This window comes from Engystomops pustulosus, chromosome 6, assembly GCF_040894005.1.
Source record: "Engystomops pustulosus chromosome 6, aEngPut4.maternal, whole genome shotgun sequence".
Taxonomy (NCBI): domain Eukaryota; kingdom Metazoa; phylum Chordata; class Amphibia; order Anura; family Leptodactylidae; genus Engystomops; species Engystomops pustulosus.
This window is the reverse complement of record NC_092416.1, coordinates 45,790,914-45,814,141: the sequence shown is the minus strand read 5'-3', so window position 1 is coordinate 45,814,141 and position 23,228 is coordinate 45,790,914. Positions and strand designations below refer to the sequence as shown.

Sequence of the window (23,228 nt, the reverse complement as noted above, 5' to 3'; positions counted from 1 at the left end):
TAAACTCTAGGGTATTTTGCTGTATCATACATCCGCTACATCTGTCGCTTCACCGCAGGCTACATATTTACTGTGTTGATTTACGACTCCAGGTAAAACACACGGAGAGCCGAGAGCTACAGTATAGGATGCACATAGATACAATGAGGTATTGTCCGCTCAGGTGCTGAGGGGAGTAAACACAATTTATTATGTATCACAGCAACACTGAAGGCAGAAGAATCCCACAACAAAACTCATTTGTGTTTCCACTGATCTCCCACTGTGACCTTAAGTATCAGTCCTTGGCTCTGAGAACCCTTAAATAAGTCCATAAATATCTGAAGATGCTAATGTCTTGAAGTTGAAGAACACGACAAACCTGGTCAGCTCAGCAGTCAACATACTATTTCCAGCAAACATACTTGAGAACCTTCTGAATGTGTCCACCACTAACCAACTCATGTTTCCTCTTGCCTCAGGTGCTATGAAATGAATTATGCTCATCGTGGATACATTCAACACTGAAGCTGTGAGCTTCATATTGGCTTCACTTGCAGGGAATCAGTAGATGGAAGCTACAGTATCTGGAGACCTTCCCATCCAAACTGCTTTTCTCCTTAATCATGAGGGTCTTATTGTGAAGTTTAGGTTTCATCTCCAGATTCTGGGGGAGATTCTCTCCAGGTCCTTCTGCTTCGCCTCCGTAGATACTGAATGGCAGACACAGCGCCAATGTTGGCCAGTAGAGCTGGAAAATCCAATGGAGACATAAGGTTAAGGTCCAGTAAATGGATTAGAAACACGTATGTATCCAAGAGCCCCCACTGATGTATTATGTATTCATGTCATCGTTGAGTAGACTGCAAACCACCTCCCTCCCAAAGACAATTTTCTGGGTGGTTGTCTAAAAAAGGTTTAACTTTTTTGTAAATCTTGTAAATGACATACCAAGCCCCGGCATGGGTCAAAAGTTTTGGCCTGCTATGCAAGGTTTCTTAATATATTTTAATGTATAAAATAAATATTAAGCTTCCCCTATCTATTGCAGCTCTTGTTACTCAAAGAAAACTAGATCAAAGATCCATCAACTTGCCTGCTAGGCCCGATTCCTTAACATAAGCATAACTATTCTAGAGAAGACTTTGCTTAGAACTCTATGCCACCGTTATTTCTTCTGTAAAGTTATGAAAAAACTGACCGCTAGAAGCTACTTGTTGGCAGGGGCGTAACTTGAGGGGGTGCAGAGGTTACAGTCCCACCCGGGCCCAAGAGGTTTAGAGGGCCCTTATGGTGTCACTTTCCCATATGAGAAGACTATTACTATAAATCATACATTATAGTCTTTGCACTGGGGCCCATCAGCTTCTATTTACGCCACTGCTGTTTGGGGTTGTGTTCATACATACACAGTCACCCGGTTGTCACCACAGTGTTAGCTTGTATAGGGACACACACACAGCACACAGCACAGCTCTCCCGAGTAATACCCAGCTGGTGAACTTCCTTTCTACCCTCATGCACTAGTCTCAGCTCCAAGCTCACTGAAGCTCAGCCATGCCATCCATTCTCACATCAGACAGCTCAGTGTTACACAGTTTATTCCTTCCCTCAGTCACTCCATTCCTATCTCACATCAGACAGCTCAGTGTTACACAGTTTATTCCTTCCCTCAGTCACTCCATTCCTATCTCACATCAGACAGCTCAGTGTTACACAGTTTATTCCCTCCCTCAGTTACTCCATTCCTATCTCACATCAGACAGCTCAGTGTTACACAGTTTATTCTCTCCCTCAGTCACTCCATTCCTACCTCACATCAGACAGCTCAGTGTTACACAGTTTATTCCCTCCCTCAGTCACTCCATTCCTATCTCACATCAGACAGCTCAGTGTTACACAGTTTATTCTCTCCCTCAGTCACTCCATTCCAATCTCACATCAGACAGCTCAGTGTTACACAGTTTATTCCCTCCCTCAGTCACTCCATTCCTATCTCACATCAGACAGCTCAGTGTTACACAGTTTATTCCCTCCCTCAGTCACTCCATTCCTATCTCACATCAGACAGCTCAGTGTTACACAGTTTATTCCCTCCCTCAGTCACTCCATTCCTATCTCACATCAGACAGCTCAGTGTTACACAGTTCATTCCCTCCCTCAGTCACTCCATTCCTATCTCACATCAGACAGCTCAGTCTGATAAAGCTCAATCCTGCTGCCTCCCTCCCCTCTGTGTTTAACACTCACTCACTGCTCAGTTTTTACTCTCCCAAGTCTATAAGTGTCAATAGATAAAAGACATGATCTTGAGAAAAACATTTCTCTCAGTCTCTATATATCATTTTAACACAAGGGAGAAGGGGAACAAACTACAGAATCCCTTGTCATTATATTTTGACATAGTAGCAGAAATGGAGAAGGGAGAAAACAGACCAGAAGATGTGCTAGTTCATGTGAGATACAGACAGTAGATAAAATGTGACCAGTGCTAGGGAACACCCCACAGGCGCTGCTGTATTGAAATTATTATTTGTTTATAGCTGTCCATGAAAGCTCCTAACACTTGGAGATTGAAGGTAACCATAGAGGTCCACATCATTCTCCTGTAATGTTAGTTTCTGCTTGTTATGTAGATAATAGTAATAATATCAATGTTATTAAAAGTTGCAAGCCAAAGCAGAGGATTAATCCATGAAAGTACACACAATTTAAAGGACATCTACCATCAGATTTACAAACTTACTTGCTTGTTATGTCTGCCAGGGGATGAATAGATTCTCTTAATAAGACTTTAAAAGAATATTCAAATGAACCGGAAACGCTCCGGCTCTGCCGCCTGATACTATATGTACGCCCCCTCCGTCTGCAATGAACATGGAGAGGGCGTGCAAATATTATCAGGCGGCAGAGCTGAGAGGCGCTCCGGTGACGTAACTTGGATTATTTTCAACAAAACTTTATTGATCAATAAGCAAAAAGATGCCTTATAGGACGGGCAAAACATAGCAAGGGGGAACAAATATACAACAGTCTTCTTGGATACATAGCCTCCAGCACTTTTGAATGTTTTTAACAAGGCTTTTTTAAGAGAATCTGTCCGTTCCCGATCATACAAAAAGCAACATCCATCCCCTGGCAGACATAACAAGAAAGTTAGTTTGGGACATCCACCGTCAGTAAATCTGATGGTAGATGTCCTTTAACAGAGTGGCCATGCTGTGTGGTAAATGTGCTGCATCTTTAGACACCTTTGTACTCTTTTATACTGGCTTCAGGTTGCCAAATTTATACACCAATCTGGTGCACTCTAAATCATAACATTTTCTTCCTGTATGCAAAATGCATCAGACATTTGTTCTTTTCAGCAGCTTAACTTAAAGGGGTTATCCACTTTAAGCACGCTAGAGCAAATAATGAATGTTGTTTGTGTAATGAAAAAATATTAGATCTAGATCTCTGCTTGTTGCCATTCTATAGGAAGCTTCTATGTTTATTTCCTGTACTTCCATTGTCATGTGATGTCACACAGGTGCACGACATCACACAGCTTTGATTACACTGTGTATTATAACGAGCCTTGTACCTGTGTGATATCACATGACCAGGGACCAATGTTTATCAACAGGAAGTAAACCTAGAAGCTTCCTGCTGCATGACAACAAGCGGAGATCTTGGAAACCATGAAAATTGATACAAGAAGTGTATTGGAAGTCTCTGGAACTTTTCATTACACAAACAATATCAATTACTTGCTGGAATCTGCAAGTAATCCCTTTTAAAAATACTTGTATATTGAAACAACCTGCAAATTTTTGTGCAAAAAATGCACCAGAGTTTGGTATATATACAAAACTAGAATTTATGAACAGTAATTAAAGGGACTTTCCAGGCAAAACGAAATAAATTGTGCGAATGCTCAACCTGCTGCTCCATTCAGATAAGGGATGACACTAAACCTTGGACTAACCCCTTGATCAGTAAATTGGGTAAAGACATAGCAAAGACTTTTTGGTTAGATTATATAGGTGACTATAATACACACCATAAAGAGGTACTTTTTTTTTTAAAGAAAATTTATAGTGTGTTGCACTGGTATGCAATACTTTTACAAACCTAAGTAGAAATATAGGACACACCTGTTTTCCATCCTTCAGAAGACTGCAAGTCTGAAGATTTCACAGCCCAAGATGCAAAGGCAAGGAATACCAGGCATGCATTGCGTCTGCTGGGGGATAAACATGGAGCAATAGAGCCTGCAAACAAATATTAAAGCAAAGCGTTATTGTTTCCTGCACTTTTCAGAGCTCGGTTAATCTCATTTTAGTCCAACTATTACCTGATATTGATACATTTGATTCTTCAGATGTACTGTGAGGGTCTTGAGGAATGACACTACCAGTTAGGCCCCTCTGATGACGTGCTCGCCTTACTGTGTACCCTTTAAGTCCTTCAGGGACTAAGGACTGGATAAAATCTGCAGCACTTTGTGCTTGGGAAGATGGTACCCTGACTATGATGCCCTCCCTATTTCCAAACTGAGGCCCATCAGCAAAGAAGAACTCACAGGCCTCAGGCCAAGAAGCAATCACTGAGGAGGAGGAAGCTAAAGCCAAGTCTGTACTTGTTTCTTGGCTTGTGTTGCTATCTTGGCTTTTGGCTTTTTTTTGCTCCTCATCCTCGAGAAAAAAATATTCATACATCTCCGGGGTATACACAATCCCTTCTTTACTTTCCATGTTTGATTCTGTCTTGTCAAATACTGTGTTTGAAACATCATCAAAGAAAAAGTCATACATTTCAGGTAAGGTCAGATGTGCCTTCATATAGGAAGATGATGATGGTTGACTTAGTGGTGTTGGATTTCTCCAAGCACGTATGGTGGTATGAACAGGGACTTGGCTATGTGCGGAGGGTGTATGGTCTACAGAGTTGTGTGTGTTTGCTGTAGGCGTGACTTCATAGTTTGGGCTTTCTGACAACTCTTCAATAGTTGAGGTTGGGACATCTTGCATCTGTTTGGTGTACTCAGTTCCATCTTGACTTGCCATGTTTGATTCTGCCTCAAGAAATACTGTGTCTGAAACATCATCAAAGAAAAAGTCATACATTTCAGGTAAGGTTAGGACTGTATTCATTGTTTCAGCCGGTGGGAACACATTTCTCCAAGCCCTTACAGTAGTATTATCAGGTAGTAGGCTGTGTGTGATGGTGGAATGGTCTGCAGGATCATGTGTGTTTGATGTGGCCATGACTTCATAGTTTATGCTATCTGACGGGAAAATATGTAACTCTTTCATAGTTGAGGTTGGGACATTTTGCTCCACGGCTGAGGAATTTACACTGATTTCTGGTGCAACCTCACAACTATTGTCCGGGGTATCATATTCCATTGTGTAATACACAAGTCCATTAAGCTTGGAGGAAATAGGTTCCTCAAGACTTTTTTGACCATCAAACATCTGATCTTCCATATGTAAATCATTGTCTTTACTGAGGCATTCTGACAAAGTAGCCTCTTGTCTTGAAGGCAACATATTACTTATTGTTTCATCTTCACTTCTATGTACATCGGGAATGTTAATATCTTGAACATGATCAATTACAGAAGAGCTACTCTCAGTCATGTGTGCACAATATGGTAGGTTATTATGGTCAGTGGAGTTGTCATTGTGGCTTGGATTATCATCCAGCTGTACAGGTCCTGTAGGTTCAATAACAGGGAGTCCTAAATCCACCTGTGTTTCATTAATTCTTTCCATTGAGGTTTTATCCATATGTTGTTGGGAGTCTTCTTGATATGTATCATGTCTGTCATGGTTCAGAGTCCTCATGTATTCAACTAAACCTTCCCCTGCTAAATTGATCCTCAAATGTTCCTTATTTGGGTTGATTACGCTATGGTCTACTGAAAGTGGAATGTCTATCCTTACTTCTGACTCCTTCTTCTGGTGCATTTGCTCCTTTTGGCAAAGAAATCTGGAGACGGATCCAAACTCCTCTTCATCTTCACTACCTGATAGTATGTCTTCATTAGGATCTAGCCACCTGTTGCTTGTCTGAACAAATTGAGACGGACGTGGTTCGGAGGGCATTAGTGTGGGACATTCCTCTTTTGGTGGTGGGCACAAGCTGATGCGAATGAGTTTAGACTTGTTGGATAATGTGCATTTGGTGGTATCTTCTTGTTCGGAGTCACTCAACCAGAGTTCCTCTGTGGCCAGGGACACTTGCATTAAGCCACATTCCTCAGCCGTAGAGTAAAATTCCTCCCAGTCACGGTCATTGATCTGAATACTATATTCAAAGTTATCCATAGCTGTAAATGGGAAATATACAGCAGAAATGTTAGCAAAGAGGTAAAAGTATTGGGAAAAACCAATGGTGCTGAACCATGGCAGTGCATTCAAATCATATAGTCCCACTATGAAGAGTTACATCTTTTATGAAACAGTTGGCTCAGGATGAGCAGATAACATCATAAGCCTCTTATAGACATAAAGTATACAGGGAATTCAATATATTGCTATGAATTTTTTAATGGGATTTTCTGATGTTTTTATGATTGCTAATAATGATGGTAGTTATGCATTTATTTAATGCTTGTGATGGATTATAATTACCATTCAGGCATTTGTTTAATTTGTTATATGGTGTTGTTTTAGTTGAGACCAGGAATTGATCCAAAATGAGAGAACAATCCTTTCAGTCATACGTATCCTCCCTTTAGGAGCCACTCTTGGCAAAAGGAGTCTTTTTCTGCTGATTATTGTCAAAAAAGTTTAGAAACATGAAGATATATTTTAAGACTTCTTGTGTATGATTCAACAAAACCACACCTTCTACGAGAAAGTGAGGACAACAACAGGGAAATCCTGGACCATTGTCAAGGATCAGCAAACCAAGGGGATGTATCTAATCCTGTATCTGTATCTAGATAGTGTATGATTTATCTGGACACTGGATGTACTGTTTAGATATAGATACTGTGTAACACTTTATCTGGATACTGTATTACTATTACTGTACTATTTATTGGGATACTGTATAAGGCTACATTTACATTGCTGTCATGGGGACCCATATATCAAGGCCGCATATATGTCCCCATACATGGCAATAGGCTCCTGGCGGCGGTATGGTGCCACTTACGTCTGCGTGCCATGCATCTCTATGGAGAGGGGAGTGGTGCGCAGTGCTTACCCCTCCCCCTCTCCTGCGTGCGTCCCGTATGTCCACCTGGCCTACGTTTGCGTGCATGTAGCCAAACGATTTATCTGGATACTGTATGTAAGCTGCATGGGTGTATATGGTAGTGTATATATGCAGTGTCAGACTGGCCCACCAGAGTACCAGAGGATCCTCCGGTGGGCCCTCTCTCAACCCAATACTGAACTCCAGAGGTACATCAGAAAACAACACAATTTGAAGGCTGCTAGAGTATATTTCCGTGAGGATACTGAAGGGTGGGCCGCCAGATTGATTTTTGTTTAAGGGGGAAAGGGGGCCTCATTCAGAAATGTGCTATGGGGCCCAGCCTCTCCTAGTTACGCCCCTGGGGTGGGCATTAGGAGGCAGGACTTGCACGCATCATACTTGGAGTGGGCGGAGCATACGGTGGTCAGGAGGTGGATGTTTAACATAAGTACAAAAGAGGATTTTTCAGGAGTGCTGGCATGTACAAATATGCCTGATGGACCCCCAAGGGACATTCATAACATATAAGAAAGAACTATTGGTGGGCTTTGGGGGTATAAGGCGATGACAGGTTCCCTTTAATGATTTTTTTTATGTGGACACTGTATGTACTGTTTATCTATATATTTTATGATTTTTATCTTATGTGGACACTGTATGTACCGTTGATTTAAATACTGTATAACACTTTATTTGGACACTATGGGGGGATTTTTCATTTATTTTGGCTGTTGTATGTCAGCTAGGTGTGCAGTAAATATGACTGTGAATTCTCTGCAGCATAAAAAGTCTCATGTTTGAGACAATAACATTGACATAAGAACATCCCCAAGTTTAAAATGTAAACAATGTTTGGCTCAAAAATGTAAATTAAAAAAAAAATACTGACATCAAACAATTCTATGTGGATCATGTGACATAGTTTTTTTTTATTAAAACATTGTTTTGGTATGGTTATATAAGTGTGTTGTTTGGAAAGTTTTAAAACTCCAGAGATCTCCCAGCATGCTGCTTAGCTGTTTATCTCATTACTGTGTGGCACTAACTTTCTGGGCATATATAGAAAACCAGCCATGTTGAGCCTCTTGCCTTAGGCAGCGCCACCTGCAGCAAGACAGAGGGCGGCATTAGGGCCACAGTTACCTGCTACAAAGCAGGAACTGAAATATCTCTCCAAATCCGATGTCAGCATGGGGAGAACCTGCTTACTTAAAAAAATAACCTGATATATTACTACTGGATGAAGCAAAGGGGGGCGCCATTGTATAGATCACAGCAGGCAGCAGAAAGATTAGGTCCCCCCTCTATATATGACATATTAAATTGGTATTTTTATGATTTTTGTAATGATATATCTATGTTTAGATTTGCTAGGAATAACATTTATGTGCAAACCCAAGTGCATCCGTAACACCTGTATAACAATGCCGCCGTCTCACATGTGTCATTTTACATACATTATGTCATGTCTCATAGATAAACCTGAAATATAGGCTCCTGTCTAGGCAAATGCAAGGTCAGCTGGAGGTGATCATGAAAAGAGCCCACCACTATTCAGATACCCAAAACCGTTCTAGCCCGGAGCTACCCTCCATCACAATGTATGTCTGTGTTTGGAAACTTTTTCCTAGAAAAATAATTACATATATTGTGGATCTGCTGTCCTATTCTGCAACATAGAATAATTTTATCATAGGCGACAATTATATTCCAATCGCGGAATTGCCCCCGGTGACTTGGCTCATAGTCAATATTATACAAATAAATAAGAAGAATCCTAAATGACCTTGGAAACGTCACCGTTGGCTCCTTACAAGATGTGTACAATGTTCCGACTAATACATGACAAAGTTAAGAAAGTTATATGACTCTACCTCCAAACATGTTCTTCCGTGTACTGTTCTATGTATATACTTAAAGGGGAACTCCATCTTCTAATGTCATTAAGACTTTACTAGAAGTCAATCTCAAGGACCTTGATAGGGACAGGATACATTTAGACTGATTTGAAGACTACTTTCATTTTTAAGCTCATATGTAGAAGCACAGGAATAAAGAACTATACAATTAGGGGGGATTCTAGCTTTTGGAAGTTAACTATATAACTATATAATGTCTCCAGGGGCGGACTGGCCATTGTACCCACCGGGAATTTTCCCGGTGGGCCGGTCGGTCCTGGGCCGGTCCGGAGCTGGTGCGGGGCCGGTCCGCACTCCCTCCTTACAACTTTTAACATAATCTATAGTACCGGCATCGTACGATCGTACGATGCCGGTACTATTGATTAGTACACAGACGCAGCGCAGCACCGCTGCTTCTGCGTCTGTGTACACCCGCAGCTACACAGGTCGCGCAATTGACGTCATTGCGCGACCTGTGTAGCGTGGAGGAGGCTGACACTTACCCTGTCAGCTGTCCGGCCCTCCCTGCAGCTCCGCGGCTTGGTGTGGAGACGCGAAGCAGTGACGTCACTAATCCCGCGCCTCTACACCAAGCCACCGAAGACCGAGGAAGCCACCGAAGAAACCTGCTCCAAAGAGGTGAGTATGATGTTTTTTTTGTTTTTTTTTAATGATAGAATGGGGCAATAATTATGTCTGGGGCGGGGGGTGCATTAGGGCTGGCAGGGGACATAAATTATATGTCTGGGGTGGGGGGGCATTAGGGCTGGCAGGGGGCATAAATTATATGTCTGGGGCAGGGGGGCATAAATTATATATCTGGGGCAGGGGGGCATTAATTATATGTCTGGTACGGGGGGGGGGCATTAGGGCTGGCAGGGGGCATAAATTATATGTCCGGGGTGGGGGGGCATTAGGGCTGGCAGGGGGCATAAATTATATGTCTGGGGCAGGGGGGCATTAATTATATGTCTGGTACGGGGGGGGGGCATTAGGGCTGGCAGGGGGCATAAATTATATGTCCGGGGTGGGGGGGCATTAGGGCTGGCAGGGGGCATAAATTATATGTCTGGGGCAGGGGGGCATAAATTATATATCGGGGGGGGGGGGTCATTAGAGCTGGCAGGGGGCATAAATTATATGTCTGGGGCGGGGGGGGGTCATTAGAGCTGGCAGGGGGCATAAATTATATGTCTGGGGTGGGGGGGGGTCATTAGAGCTGGCAGGGGGCATAAATTATATGTCTGGGGCGGGGGGGGGCATTAGGGCTGGCAGGGGGCATAAATTATATGTCTGGGGCAGGGGGGCATAAATTATATGTCTGGGGCGGGAGGTGGCATTAGGGCTGGCAGGGGGGCATAAATTATATGTCTGGGGCAGGGGGGCATAAATTATATGTCTGGGGCGGGAGGGGGCATTAGGGCTGGCAGGGGGCATAAATTATATGTCTGGGGCGGGGGGGCATTATTCTATATCTGGGGCTGGCAGGGGGCATTAATCTATATCTGGGGTAGGCTGGGAGTATAAACTCTATGTTTTGGGTAGGTTGGGGGCATAAATTCTATGTCTGGGGTAGGTTGGGGGCATAAATTCTATGTCTGGGGCAGGCTGGAGCCATTAATTCTTTTTCTGGGGTGGGATGGGGCCATTAATTCTATGTCTGGGGCAGGCTTGGGGCATTAATTTTATGACGGGGGTATGCTGGGGCCATTATTATTACACCTGGGTTATAGTCGGAGCTCTATCAATACTGGGGTGGGGGGGGGGGGGGTAAAGGAGGTTTCAGGAGAGAATAGAAGAAATAAATTATCCTTACCATTACAGTTACATTATGGGGCACTATTTGTGTGGTACTAATATTCTTTGGGGCACAGTATTGGTGGTAGCAGAAGAAGGGACAATGGGAAAGTGCAGAACATAAGACGTCTGTTTGGTAAACTCTGCAGGAAAGCTGTGTACCTGGAGGAAGAGACAAGGAGATGGTGGAACTAATGGAGAAGATGAGGAACGAGAACAATCCGAGGAGACGTCACCTGATGTCACTGGATGCAAAAGGTGAGGATCTCATGTGTTTTCTGTAGCTGCATATGATACATACTGATTTTTTGCATGTTCGCTTCTGTGTATATATGTAGTATTATAGTAGTTATATTCCTGTACATAGGGGGCAGTATTATAGTAGTTATATTCCTGTACATAGGGGCAGTATTTTAGTAGTTATATTCCTGTACATTGGGGGCAGTATTATAGTAGTTATATTCCTGTACATAGGGGGCAGTATTATAGTAGTTATATTCTTGTACATAGGGAGCAGTATTATAGTAGTTATATTCCTGTACATAGGGGGCAGTATTATAGTAGTTATATTCCTGTACATAGGGGCAGTATTTTAGTAGTTATATTCTTGTACATAGGGGGCAGTATTATAGTAGTTATATTCCTGTACATAGGGGCAGTATTTTAGTAGTTATATTCCTGTACATTGGGGGCAGTATTATAGTAGTTATATTCCTGTACATAGGGGGCAGTATTATAGTAGTTATATTCTTGTACATAGGGAGCAGTATTATAGTAGTTATATTCCTGTACATAGGGGGCAGTATTATAGTAGTTATATTCCTGTACATAGGGGCAGTATTTTAGTAGTTATATTCTTGTACATAGGGGGCAGTATTATAGTAGTTATATTCCTGTACATTGGGGGCAGTATTATAGTAGTTATATTCTTGTATATAGGGGGCAGTATTATAGTAGTTATATTCCTGTACATAGGGGGCAGTATTATAGTAGTTATATTCTTGTACATAGGGGGCAGTATTATAGTAGTTATATTCCTGTACATAGGGGGCAGTATTATAGTAGTTATATTCCTGTACATAGGGGGCAGTATTATAGTAGTTATATTCCTGTACATAGGGGGCAGTATTATAGTAGTTATATTCTTGTACATAGGGGGCAGTATTATAGTAGTTATATTTTTGTACATAGGGGCAGTATTATAGTAGTTATATTCTTGTACATAGGGGGCAGTATTATAGTAGTTATATTCTTGTACATAGGGGGCAGTATTATAGTAGTTATATTCTTGTACATAGGGGCAGTATTATAGTAGTTATATTCTTGTACATAGGGGGCAGTATTATAGTAGTTATATTCTTGTACATAGGGGGCAGTATTATAGTAGTTATATTCCTGTACATAGGGGGCAGTATTATAGTAGTTATATTCCTGTACATAGGGGGTAGTATTATAGTAGTTATATTCTTGTACATAGGGGGCAGTATTATAGTAGTTATATTCTTGTACATAGGGGGCAGTATTATAGTAGTTATATTCTTGTACATAGGGGGCAGTATTATAGTAGTTATATTCTTGTACATAGGGGGCAGTATTATAGTAGTTATATTCTTGTACATAGGGGGAGTATTATAGTAGTTATATTCCTGTACATAGGGGCAGTATTATAGTAGTTATATTCTTGTACATAGGGGGCAGTATTATAGTAGTTATATTCCTGTACATAGGGGGCAGTATTATAGTAGTTATATTCTTGTACATAGGGGGCAGTATTATAGTAGTTATATTCTTGTACATAGGGGGCAGTATTATAGTAGTTATATTCTTGTACATAGGGGGGCAGTATTATAGTAGTTATATTCTTGTACATAGGGGGCAGTATTATAGTAGTTATATTCTTGTACATAGGGGGCAGTATTATAGTAGTTATATTCCTGTACATAGGGGGCAGTATTATAGTAGTTATATTCCTGTACATAGGGGGCAGTATTATAGTAGTTATATTCTTGTACATAGGGGGCAGTATTATAGTAGTTATATTCTTGTACATAGGGGGCAGTATTATAGTAGTTATATTCTTGTACATAGGAGGCAGTATTATAGTAGTTATATTCCTGTACATAGGGGGCAGTATTATAGTAGTTATATTCTTGTACGTAGGGGGCAGTATTATAGTAGTTATATTCTTGTACATAGGGGCAGTATTATAGTAGTTGGCTTGTATATGGGAGAAGGTATTGTAGTAGTTTTATTTTGTATACAGAAGGCAGGATTGAATGGGTTATTCTAAATGTGTTATTGCAGCATTATTCTTGTACATAGGAGGCAGTATCAATATATTATATCTCTGAATTGTACATGTATGGCACAGGGGAAAGGTATATAAGGCTTATCGGGTCGTGTGTTTGCATCATTTACTGATCGACAGGTCACATTCTTTGCACATTAGATTCACTTACTAGCAAAACATGTTCTTGTTTTGCATTAAGGCCATCTACCAACAATTTGTCTGTTATAACCCCACCCACATTATATGACCACACCCACTTGTTTTGACTCCGCCCATAAAATGGGGCCACTTTTATAGTTTTTTCCAGGGCCGTTTTAAATTCCCAGTCCGCCCCTGGATGTCTCCCTTCTCTCTGTTCTTTCCATGAAGACGCATTGAAACTTCTTACGTTCCCCCACCTCAATGTCGATGAGTGTAACTAAAAACATGTTCTAGTATTACATGAGCACTTTCTCCAGACCACGTTACTGCTCCTTACCTTGAAGTCGTCCACATACAGGAAGCAGTCCCTTCTGGAAGTGACTCTACTAGCCCACTAGCCCACCAGGCTACGTGCAGCTGGGTTACCTGTCAAGACCGTCATGTCTATTCAGGTGCTGAAAATAGGCCCTCGCTCCTGCTGCGAAGCACGGGACCCAAACACTCTGTGAATGCACATCTAAAAATAGTGACCATGGACGGTGCTCACACAAGCCACGCACAACTTATCTCATGGAGCTGTCAAGGGGTGGGCTGCAAATTTAAAGACCTATTGCCCAACCAAGTATGAACTTTACAACAACTTTTAATCTATAACACCATGTTAACAAAACTGCATAAAACAGAGAATGATCAATATAATTATCTTTTAAAGGGTAATTTCATCCCAAACAGGTCAAATTTAACATAACAATGAATGTTCTATCCTCTGGGGAAGGGCAGCACTTGGAAGTAATTGGCTCAGTGTCTCTGTTGTGGCCGGAAGCTGTAACTACACCTACCGTCTCTCATTCACTTTCAAAGATAGCGACAGCTGTAGATGGCACTGGCTGTTACAGTGATACAAAGTCAGGAGCTCAGGTTTACATGATACCAAACAGTTAAGGCCTGCGATCAGCCTCCTAAAATCAAGTTTTAATAGGCTATGCTGTGGATGGGCCATCAATAGTTATTTATGACTAACAACTATAAGATCCTTAAATGAGTCACTTTTTGTCTGAAATGAGTCAAGTTTAGAAGCTACAGGGGGAGCATCAGCTCAGATGCCCCTATCTTTTGTTCTATAGTAACCACAAACATGCTGATGTGATATTAAAGATAAGAATCTCATCTTTTAGGATGCACCAGGGTTCTGGATGTGTGATCTACAGAATCAAAGATGCAGGCAACTAAATAAAAAAGTGGGAATTGGATGTGCAACACCCTCGCCGATGCAATGGCGAGGTAGTGTTTGCGAATACGTCCCACCTGCATGTACCCACATCACACTACATGGTCCTGATAGGACATAGGGGATATTGCAGTGATGAATCCTGCCTGGCAAGGCAGAGGTTAAGTATTTTGTATGATGCAAGATGCTATTGTCCAATGATCTGTGTTACATCCTGTGCTCTGTAAGCTGAGATGTGATTGGAGGAGCAGCCACCACCTGACCAAAGGGAGGTAATAAAACTCCCTGGCCAGGAATGTTCTGGATGATTATTCTAGTGTGGAATCCTAGAGATCAGTGAGTGAGTGAGTAATCTCAGTCTAGCCCATACCAGAGCAGGAAGAGCCTAGCCCCTGCCTCTGAAGAGTGGAGCATCAGACTAGAGTTAGTGTAGTGAGGAAAAGGGGTATCATCTTACCATTAAAGGTGATACCTGAAGAGATCCAGGAACAAGCTGAAGCTTCCTTCCAGGACACAGCTGCCTCCCAGCCTGCCCTCTACATCCAGGCTGGTGAACTATCTCCTGAGGCTCCCTCCAACTCACATCTCAGCACTCCATCTACCTGTTAAAGGCACGTTGCTGCGGTTCCTGCCGGTTCAAATAAAGAACTGTAAGTTGTTTTCTTCAACTTCTGTCTCCGTCTGGTCCCTGCTAATACGGCTGCCTTCATCACCGGCACCCTGTCCATCACCCAGAGACTCACACTCGGGGCATTAAGGGGTTGCCCCAGGGAGATCCGCTATAGCAGCCTCTCCCTCATCATTTCTTGCCAACACCACCCTGCTGGAGACCTGCCAGGCTGTAGGACAGCCCTCCGGTTCCCCCCGTACCAAGCACCGTGACAATAGCGTGCTTAGGCCGCAACCGCCAGCCACTCCGGTACCGCGGGCCCCGGCTGTCTCCAGGCCGCACCTCAAGGGCTAGGCCCCGGTGGGGGATGTTGCAGATGTTTATCTCCAGGTCAGATTTCCAACTATGTCTTTAACTATCAATTAAGAATAAATGCTGATCCACTGGTCATTGTATTGAATGTTACGGTTAAGATCAACGGCAAAATTGTGGTTAAGCATGAACTTCACAGGGAGAAATATAAATTGTTGTGGTATAAGGATGCCAATACATGGTATGTTCTGGCTGTGGTAAATGCATGTTAATTCTCCTAGTATTTAATCCCTATGCCCACCATGCCGGTACAGTACATTGTGGGCTCAGTGGTTAGCATCACAGCGTTGCAGCCCTGGGGTCCTGGGTTCAATTCCCATCCAGGACAACATGTGCAAGAGTTTGTATGTTCTCTCCGTGTTTGCGTGGGTTTCCTTCGGGTCTTCCGATTTCCTCCCACACTCCAAAACTGGTAGGTTGATTAGATTGTGAGCCCCATGTGGACAGGGACTGATTTGGAAGTTTTGTGCAGCGCTGTGTAATCTGTAGGCGCTATAAAAATAAAGAATTATCATTATTGTGGTGCGGTTGGGCTGTATGGGGAGAGGTATCTCCATACAGGGCTGCTTCTGGCACCGATAAGGCTGTAAACCTGTTAAACTAAGGCTAAATTCACACTGCCGTGAGTCCGCTGCACCGTAGTACGGCGGGCACACGGCAGCACGGGGAGATGAGGAGGAGGTGAGCGCAGCTCACCCCCGCCCCTCTCCATAGAAAGTAATGGCGCACGGCGCCGTAATACGGGGAAAGATAGGACATGTCCTATCTTTCCCCGGGCTACGGAGCGGTACGGTGCCGCACATGTGTTGCACCGTACCGCTCCCGTACAGGGCAGTGAGCCCATAGAAGCCCATAGAAGGGCCGTGAGCCCCCATACTGTAGTGTGAATGTAGCCTAACACTGTACTTTACTATTTATGCCCTCATGAAGGTCCTGAGTCTGTGTGTGGTCATGTGCTGCCACCTGCTGTCAAAAGTAGAAAATGCAAAACATTATCTTAAACACTCACATTTAGGGGACCAGAAAACGAGGTGTAAATCTGTGTAATTTTTTTTTTTTAATTTCATGGTTAAAAAATGGTTCGCTAACTGATATATGCACAGAAATACACTTTCTTTTGCATCATGAAGTTACAGCACAAGGATACTGCACATAGTGATGGCACAGTACCAGATAATATAAACCAGAATAAGAAAAAAAGATGCTCTTATCAGTATTGTCCAATTCAATTCATCTAATTTAATCAAAACAAAATCTGTTATAAGATACTTATAGGCTCCCAAATACATACAATGCATACAACAGTTGACAGACACAGAACAATACCTACAAAGGTTAAGGTCGGTTACAGAGTCCACACAGGCTTCCTCAGGGGTGCGGAATATGCAACACAAATATATATATATATATATATATATATATATATATATATATATATATATATACCAAACTCCCCCCCAGATCAGATGCATATCAGGTGCAGCATGAATGACTCATCCATTAAATCAAAGTAGATATGTCAACATATATATATATAAAGCTTGTGCATGTTCTTACTTTATTGATATACAGGCGGTCCCCTACTTAAGAACACCCGACTTACAGACGACCCCTAGTTACAAACGGACCTCTGGATATTGGTAATTTATTGTACTTTAGTCCTAGGCTACAATAATCAGCTATAACAGTTATCACAGGTGTCTGTAATGAAGATTTATTGTTAATCCTGGTTCTGATGACAACCCAACATTTTAAAATCCAATTGTCACAGAGACCAAAAAAATTCTGGCTGGGATTAGAATGATAAAATATACAGTTCAGACTTACATACAAATTCAACTTAAGAACAAACCTACAGACCCTATCTTGTATGTAACCCGGGGACTGCCTGTACTTTTCACTGTACAATAAGTGCATGTGCACATACTCACTTGGATTCCAGTCTTGTTTTGTACGCATGCACATAAGTATCTTTCTGGTTTGTTGACACGTACAATAAGAACTCAAACGTTGTCTTAGCTCTGCCCTACTTCTGTGCGCCAGTTTTGATGAATCTGCCACACTCCGTCCACTCCACAGGCAAACCGCACATAGTACAGACTGCACTAATTTTTAAATAGTGGTTGTTACATTTAAAGGGGTTTTCCACAAAGGCAAGATTCTTAAATATACTCAGGATAACAAAATAATACATGGTGGCACGGTGGCTGAGTGGGTAGCAATTCTGCTTTGCAGCACTGGAGTCCTGGGTTCATGTCCCACCCAGGTCAACATCTGCAGAGAGTTTGTATGTTCTCTCTGTGTTTGTGTGGGTTTCCTCCGGGTACTCCAGTTTCCTCCCACACTCCAAAACATACTGATAGGTTGTTTAGATTGTGAGCCCCATGGGGACAGGGACCAATTTGTCGTGCTTTGTGCAGCGCTGCATAATTTGTGTGCGCTATATAAATAATAAAGAATTATTGTTATTATTCTCTAATTCTTTATTAACAAAAATACAGCATTTCACAGATATAATTTCAACCTGTCTCTATCAGTCCTGGTGTATACAATTTCGCTTGCCCGGCTGTTAATCTTCTGACTTTAGGGTTAGGAAGACATATTGTTTTGACACTGCACTGAGCTGCTCTCTGCCTCCAGCCCCGACTCTTGCATTCCAGGACGAGCTTACACAGAGACTTTACGAGAAGAGTAAAGCTACAAGCTACAGGCAGATATGGTCTTTATCCACGTAAGGGGGAGGAAGCATACAGCAGTTATGGCTGTTATAGCAGAATTGAGAATGTCATGTGTAATATGCATCGCATGGATATCATCATCTTTGATCTGCCTCATCTCTCTTTGGGTAAGATACAAGTGAATGTTCAGAAGGTAAATGAAAGTGTATATAAACCTGTACCCTGATAATCTAACCACATTGTCGGCACACAGCTTCTAGACGGATCATAATTGGGCTCATTTACTAAGGGCCCGCGGACCTCACTTTTGACATCCTGACGATTTCCATTTTGCGCCGCTGGGACAGGGATTTAAAAGGGGTTTTTGTTGCACGCGATCGGATTTTGCTGTTGCATGGTTTTCATGCAACAGAAATCCGGGGCCGTGCCATCGGATAATCCGACGGATTTGGACAAACTGCCGAATTTAACTTCAGAAATTGTGTTGCAAGACAAGCACTTAAATGCACCAGGAACAAGATGGTGAACTCCGGCGGACCTGAGTGGGGAAGCAACAGAGGCAGGATATCGGGCGCACAATCTGAGTGAATCGCGGCACAGTACATTCCGGATGGACAATGCACTTTCGGGAATTCTGAGGGACTGGGTAAGTAAATGTGCCCCAATGTGTCTGCTTAAAGAGTGATAGGAGCTAAAACAGCAATAAAACTGAGTAAAAATTGTGAAGTTAGGGGTTAGAAATTATCTTTATTGTGTATACATCTGAGAATTTTCTTTCATAGGCAAAACCCTTCAAAGTTTAACTAAACTTCCGACAAATTTACATAAATCTTTAGGACAGACGATAAAAACTTTGCAATTTACAAAAGAAATCTGTTCTCTGTCTTTTTCCATTATTTAAGCAGTTTGTGTAAATATTTCTGTCCTGTATACACTGACAGCTGAGAGATGAAGGAACTTGATAAAGTGTCTAATGACTTAATTCACTAGACAGTCCCTGGATAGTCTGATCTCCTCAGAGAGCTGAATCATCAAGGTCAATATTCTGTAGGTATGGAAAGAGTTAATTAATAGCCTTATTATCTGTCTGAAGTTGAGGATCTTAAAAGGGTTTCAGCTACACTGCTCACTGTGGGAGAAAGAGAAGAAAAACGGCTCAGAGAAGCTGCTTTACATAATGAAGTATATTACAAATTGTTACTATTATCACCTGTTCTATTAATTTTTTAAATTAAATAATTGCTTCAAAGGTTTAGGTTCTCTTTGAGCAAACTTTTTCTTAAACATATTTTTACTGTAGAAACAAACTTTTCACAAAGTGTTTTATTTTGTGTGTCAGACTCCTGATCAGGTTTTACTACTTTATATCCTGGGGATGGTTTGACACAATTAATAAGAATCTAATACGGAGACACGTTTTTCAACAATAGTTCAGTGACTTGTCCTGATCTGTAAAGTAAAATCCATATGTCATTGATTTAGCAGATTACAGCAGCCAGAAGTCACGGTTCACACCTTTCACATATCCCTCACATCAATGACCAAAACATTTTATCCTCACACGCCTTGGGTATATTCATTGTTTTTCCATTGTGTATTTTCATGTGATGTAGAATCTGTACCACCTGCTATTGTGAGCAGAGTATTGAGATGTCAAGATACTTGAAAGTAAAATTAAGACTATGCATTGCTACATCATACCAAGCATATCTAGGCAACCTACATCAATCAGCCCCAGGCCACAGGCGACAATTATTGAAGTGCTAATAGCGACATGTAGTTCCTGGATACATACAATATTAGCTGTCACCTGCTCAGTAGGCATCAATATCTCATATTTTGTGATACTCACTTGTTCTGGATCTAGTACTATGTGCTGCCAGCAGGTGCTCACTAGTTGTTTGATAACAGCCGAGATAGTGGTCAACATCTAGTACTTTATGTGGCCAGCTTTAGTAAACCCGGTAAGCTCAGTTCTGCTCTTTCAAGTAACCTTTGTTATGCAAGCCAATGGTTCAACCCTATTGAATACTGAACTCCAGAGGTCCAACAGAAAGCAACCCAATTTGGAAGCAGCTAGAATCTATTTTGTGGTGGATAATGAAGAATGGGCCCCAGATTAATTTTCTCTGATGGGCCTAAGACAACCCAGTCCGACACTGGACCAAACTTTACTACATTCAAGTACAACTGTAAAGTATAAAACCTTTTGCCTAGCTATGCACTAAATCAAAATAGGCAATTCTCTAATTCACTCTCATTAGCTATCTGTAGCCATTAGTCCGCTAGCAGGCTAGCAGTTACGTCATCCGACTCGCTGTCTTTGGTTTGTTACCATGGGAATCCATAGCCAGATGGAGGAAAAGAGGGTGGGTGGATGTTGTTGGGAGGGGTTACTAGCACATGCACGCTCATGATGAGTAGTTGCTGCGTGCAGGAGCATATCAGTATTGGCAGCATGTAAAAAACTCCAGGACCTGCAGTGAAGTCTCAGCATGTGACTCATCACATGTTTCAGGTCATCCAATTACATACGAGGAATGGTATGTAGCAGAGCTATTTGTGTTTAAAAGTTTTAATATAGTAGAAATGTGTATGTATGAAAGTTTGAATGCATAGCTATTTTCACGGCCCGGCCGGCGCACAACTGTGATGTCAGCGGCTGCTCAGCTTCCTCATCTGACATCTACAGTTCATTGTGGCATGCCCAGGCTCTACTTCATTTCCACTTGATCACGCATATATATATGCATGGTCATGACTGATTAAGTTGCAGTTCACATCTCTAGGTCTTCAGCTATATTATTATTCTAAGCCAAAATGAGGTGTGGTGGAACACACAGAACTGGTGCAAGTCTTTCCATTATACCTTACTTACCTGTAGTTGCCTCATCTGGTTTTAACTTACAATAACTGAAGACATAACAAAGAAGTGAAACAGGCCTAATTGTCTCACAACCACAGCTGTACTTCATTGGCACCTGGTCAGATCCTCTACTTCATTGGTACTTGGCTGCAGCTTTACCTCATTGGTGCCTAGGCCGTTGCTCAGCTTCATTGCAGCTCAATAACCCTGAGGGTGCGGTCACACGTCGCGTTTACCGCATGCGTTAAAAAACGCATTGGAATAGCTGGAGAGTGATTTGCCTAATTAAACACCTCTTAACACTTGTGTTTACAAAACGCATGCGTTAACCGCGATGTTAACACACGCGTTAACAATGCGTTAACAACCGCATGCGTTAACCGCGGTGTTAACGCATGCGTTAACAATGCGTTAACGGTTGCGTTTTGTAAACACAGGTGTTAGCAGCTGTTTAATTAGGCAAATCACTCTCCAGCTATTGCAATGCGTTTTTAAACGCATGCGGTAAACGCGACGTGTGACAGCACCCTGAGGGTGCGTTCACACGTTGCAGTTAAAACTGCATCGCAATTAGCTTTGAGGAGGTTTTAGGTGCAGTTTTGTCAATTGAACAGGTGAAAGATGTGAACTGAACGAGTGAATTTGATTTTGAAGGGGAAACCTATTCCACAAATGTCATTCACTCGTTAAGTTCATGTCTTTCACCTGTTCAATTGACAAAACTGCACCTAAAACCACCTCAAAGCTGATTGCGATGCAGTTTTAACTGCAACGTGTGACCGCACCCTGAGCTTTATTGCTGCTCTTACAAAATGTGTTTCTGTAGGTGCAGTCACTCTGCAACAAAAATAAGCAACCAAGTCTTGATCATACAAGTGATTTGGACCCCTTTACAACCATTATCCAGTAATATTAATTCAAAATTACATGCAGACAAACCACATATTTTCATAATTCCTAGAGTTTTAGATATAACTTTTTTAAATAGAATTGAGAAATTGTTATAAGAAAAACATAAGCAAACTTTATTAAAAGTGAAATTACCATATTTATCCAACTAGGACATTTTAAAAATTCATAAAGTATGCATGAGATGAAGCCATAGCTATTAAATTGGAGCAGAGATATGTAATTCAGAGGAGAATGGCTTTGGAGCAACACCTTGTTTTGTGCTGACCCTTTGTTAAAGGAAATGAACCACTGAAAAAACACAAAAAACACTATAAATACTCACCTCCGCTCCTCTTCATCTTGAAAAGAAAGTTATAATTAGCAGCATGGAAAACGGGGACAAGATGTCCGGCACTGCGGGCTGCTAATTATACACACCCCACACCTCCCTCTCCCGTGGTGGGAGAGGGAGGTGACATCACGTAAGACGTCACCTCACTCTCCCATGCTCTCAGCATGGGAGAGGGAGGTGCTGAGGCGTGCATAATTAGCAGCCTGGAGTGCCGGACATCTTGTCCCCGTGCTCCGTGCTTCTAATTATAACTTTCTTTTCTAGGTGATCCCGGCGTCTCAAGACTAGTGATGGACAGCGCTGGGATCAAGTTGAAGAGGAGCAGAGGTGAGTATTTATAGGTTTTTTAATGTTTTTTTCAGTGGTTGATTTCCTTTAAGCATGGCCCCTGGTCTGCATGGTAGGGGTGTGTTGGTGGACCCATAGGAACGTTTTGTAGTGAAGCCAAGCCCTTATGTCTCTCTGATTCAACATATGGACACTATATAGAACATTACTTAAGCCATCTCTGCATAGTCACACATCAACTCTGCTACACCACCATTATCTGCTTAGCAGATCCACTATGATAACACTTTGTAGTTTGCTCTCTTTTATCCTTTGGCCTGGCATTCCTGTAACCTAAGCAGATTCATGGAAGGTCATGGACCTTGTTAATGAATATGGTGAATATGGTATATGCGACACTAGGGGCTGTATGAAAATTGTGGGTTATTACAGGTCTAATTTTATCATGCCATTTACTTCCTTCATATGGTCAAGTTTCTTGGGAAATGAAGAGGGTCCCTTTTGTCCCCTCTTAGTTTTGCAGTTTGAGGACCTTATATAAGTATGTGCTGAGAGCATAAGGATTTAATGAGTTCCTTCTCTTTATTACCTCTACAGGGTCATCCTTGGCGATTGGTTCAGGTGGTCCCCCTAGAAGT

General features: G+C 42.0%; 1 protein-coding gene across 2 annotated transcripts; it reads right to left on the bottom strand.

Annotated features, from left to right (window-relative positions):
- Positions 1-167: 167 nt before the first annotated feature.
- Positions 168-13,862, bottom strand: PERM1 (PPARGC1 and ESRR induced regulator, muscle 1). Of its 2 annotated transcripts, XM_072155909.1 has the most exons (4): positions 13,643-13,860; positions 4,319-6,298; positions 4,119-4,235; positions 168-730 (listed from the first exon to the last, which is right to left on the bottom strand). In XM_072155909.1, exons 2-4 carry the CDS (start codon positions 6,294-6,296, stop codon positions 627-629), a joined length of 2,199 nt encoding a protein of 732 aa, XP_072012010.1. In that variant the 5' UTR covers positions 6,297-6,298; positions 13,643-13,860; the 3' UTR covers positions 168-626. The 2 variants fall into 2 exon arrangements, with proteins under 2 accessions (XP_072012010.1, XP_072012011.1); XM_072155910.1 differs by lacking the exon at positions 4,119-4,235 and having other exon boundaries at positions 13,643-13,862.
- Positions 13,863-23,228: the final 9,366 nt, after the last annotated feature.

Coding starts and splice junctions, on each gene's coding strand:
- PERM1 (XM_072155909.1), bottom strand. CDS start 6,296: ATGGATAACTTTGAATATAGTATTCAGATCAATGACCGTGACTGGGAG. Junction 4,236..4,318: donor ATCAAATGTATCAATATCAG/GTAATAGTTGGA, acceptor ATTTGTTTGCAG/GCTCTATTGCTCCATGTTTA. Junction 731..4,118: donor TTCTGAAGGATGGAAAACAG/GTGTGTCCTATA, acceptor TGGATTTTCCAG/CTCTACTGGCCAACATTGGC.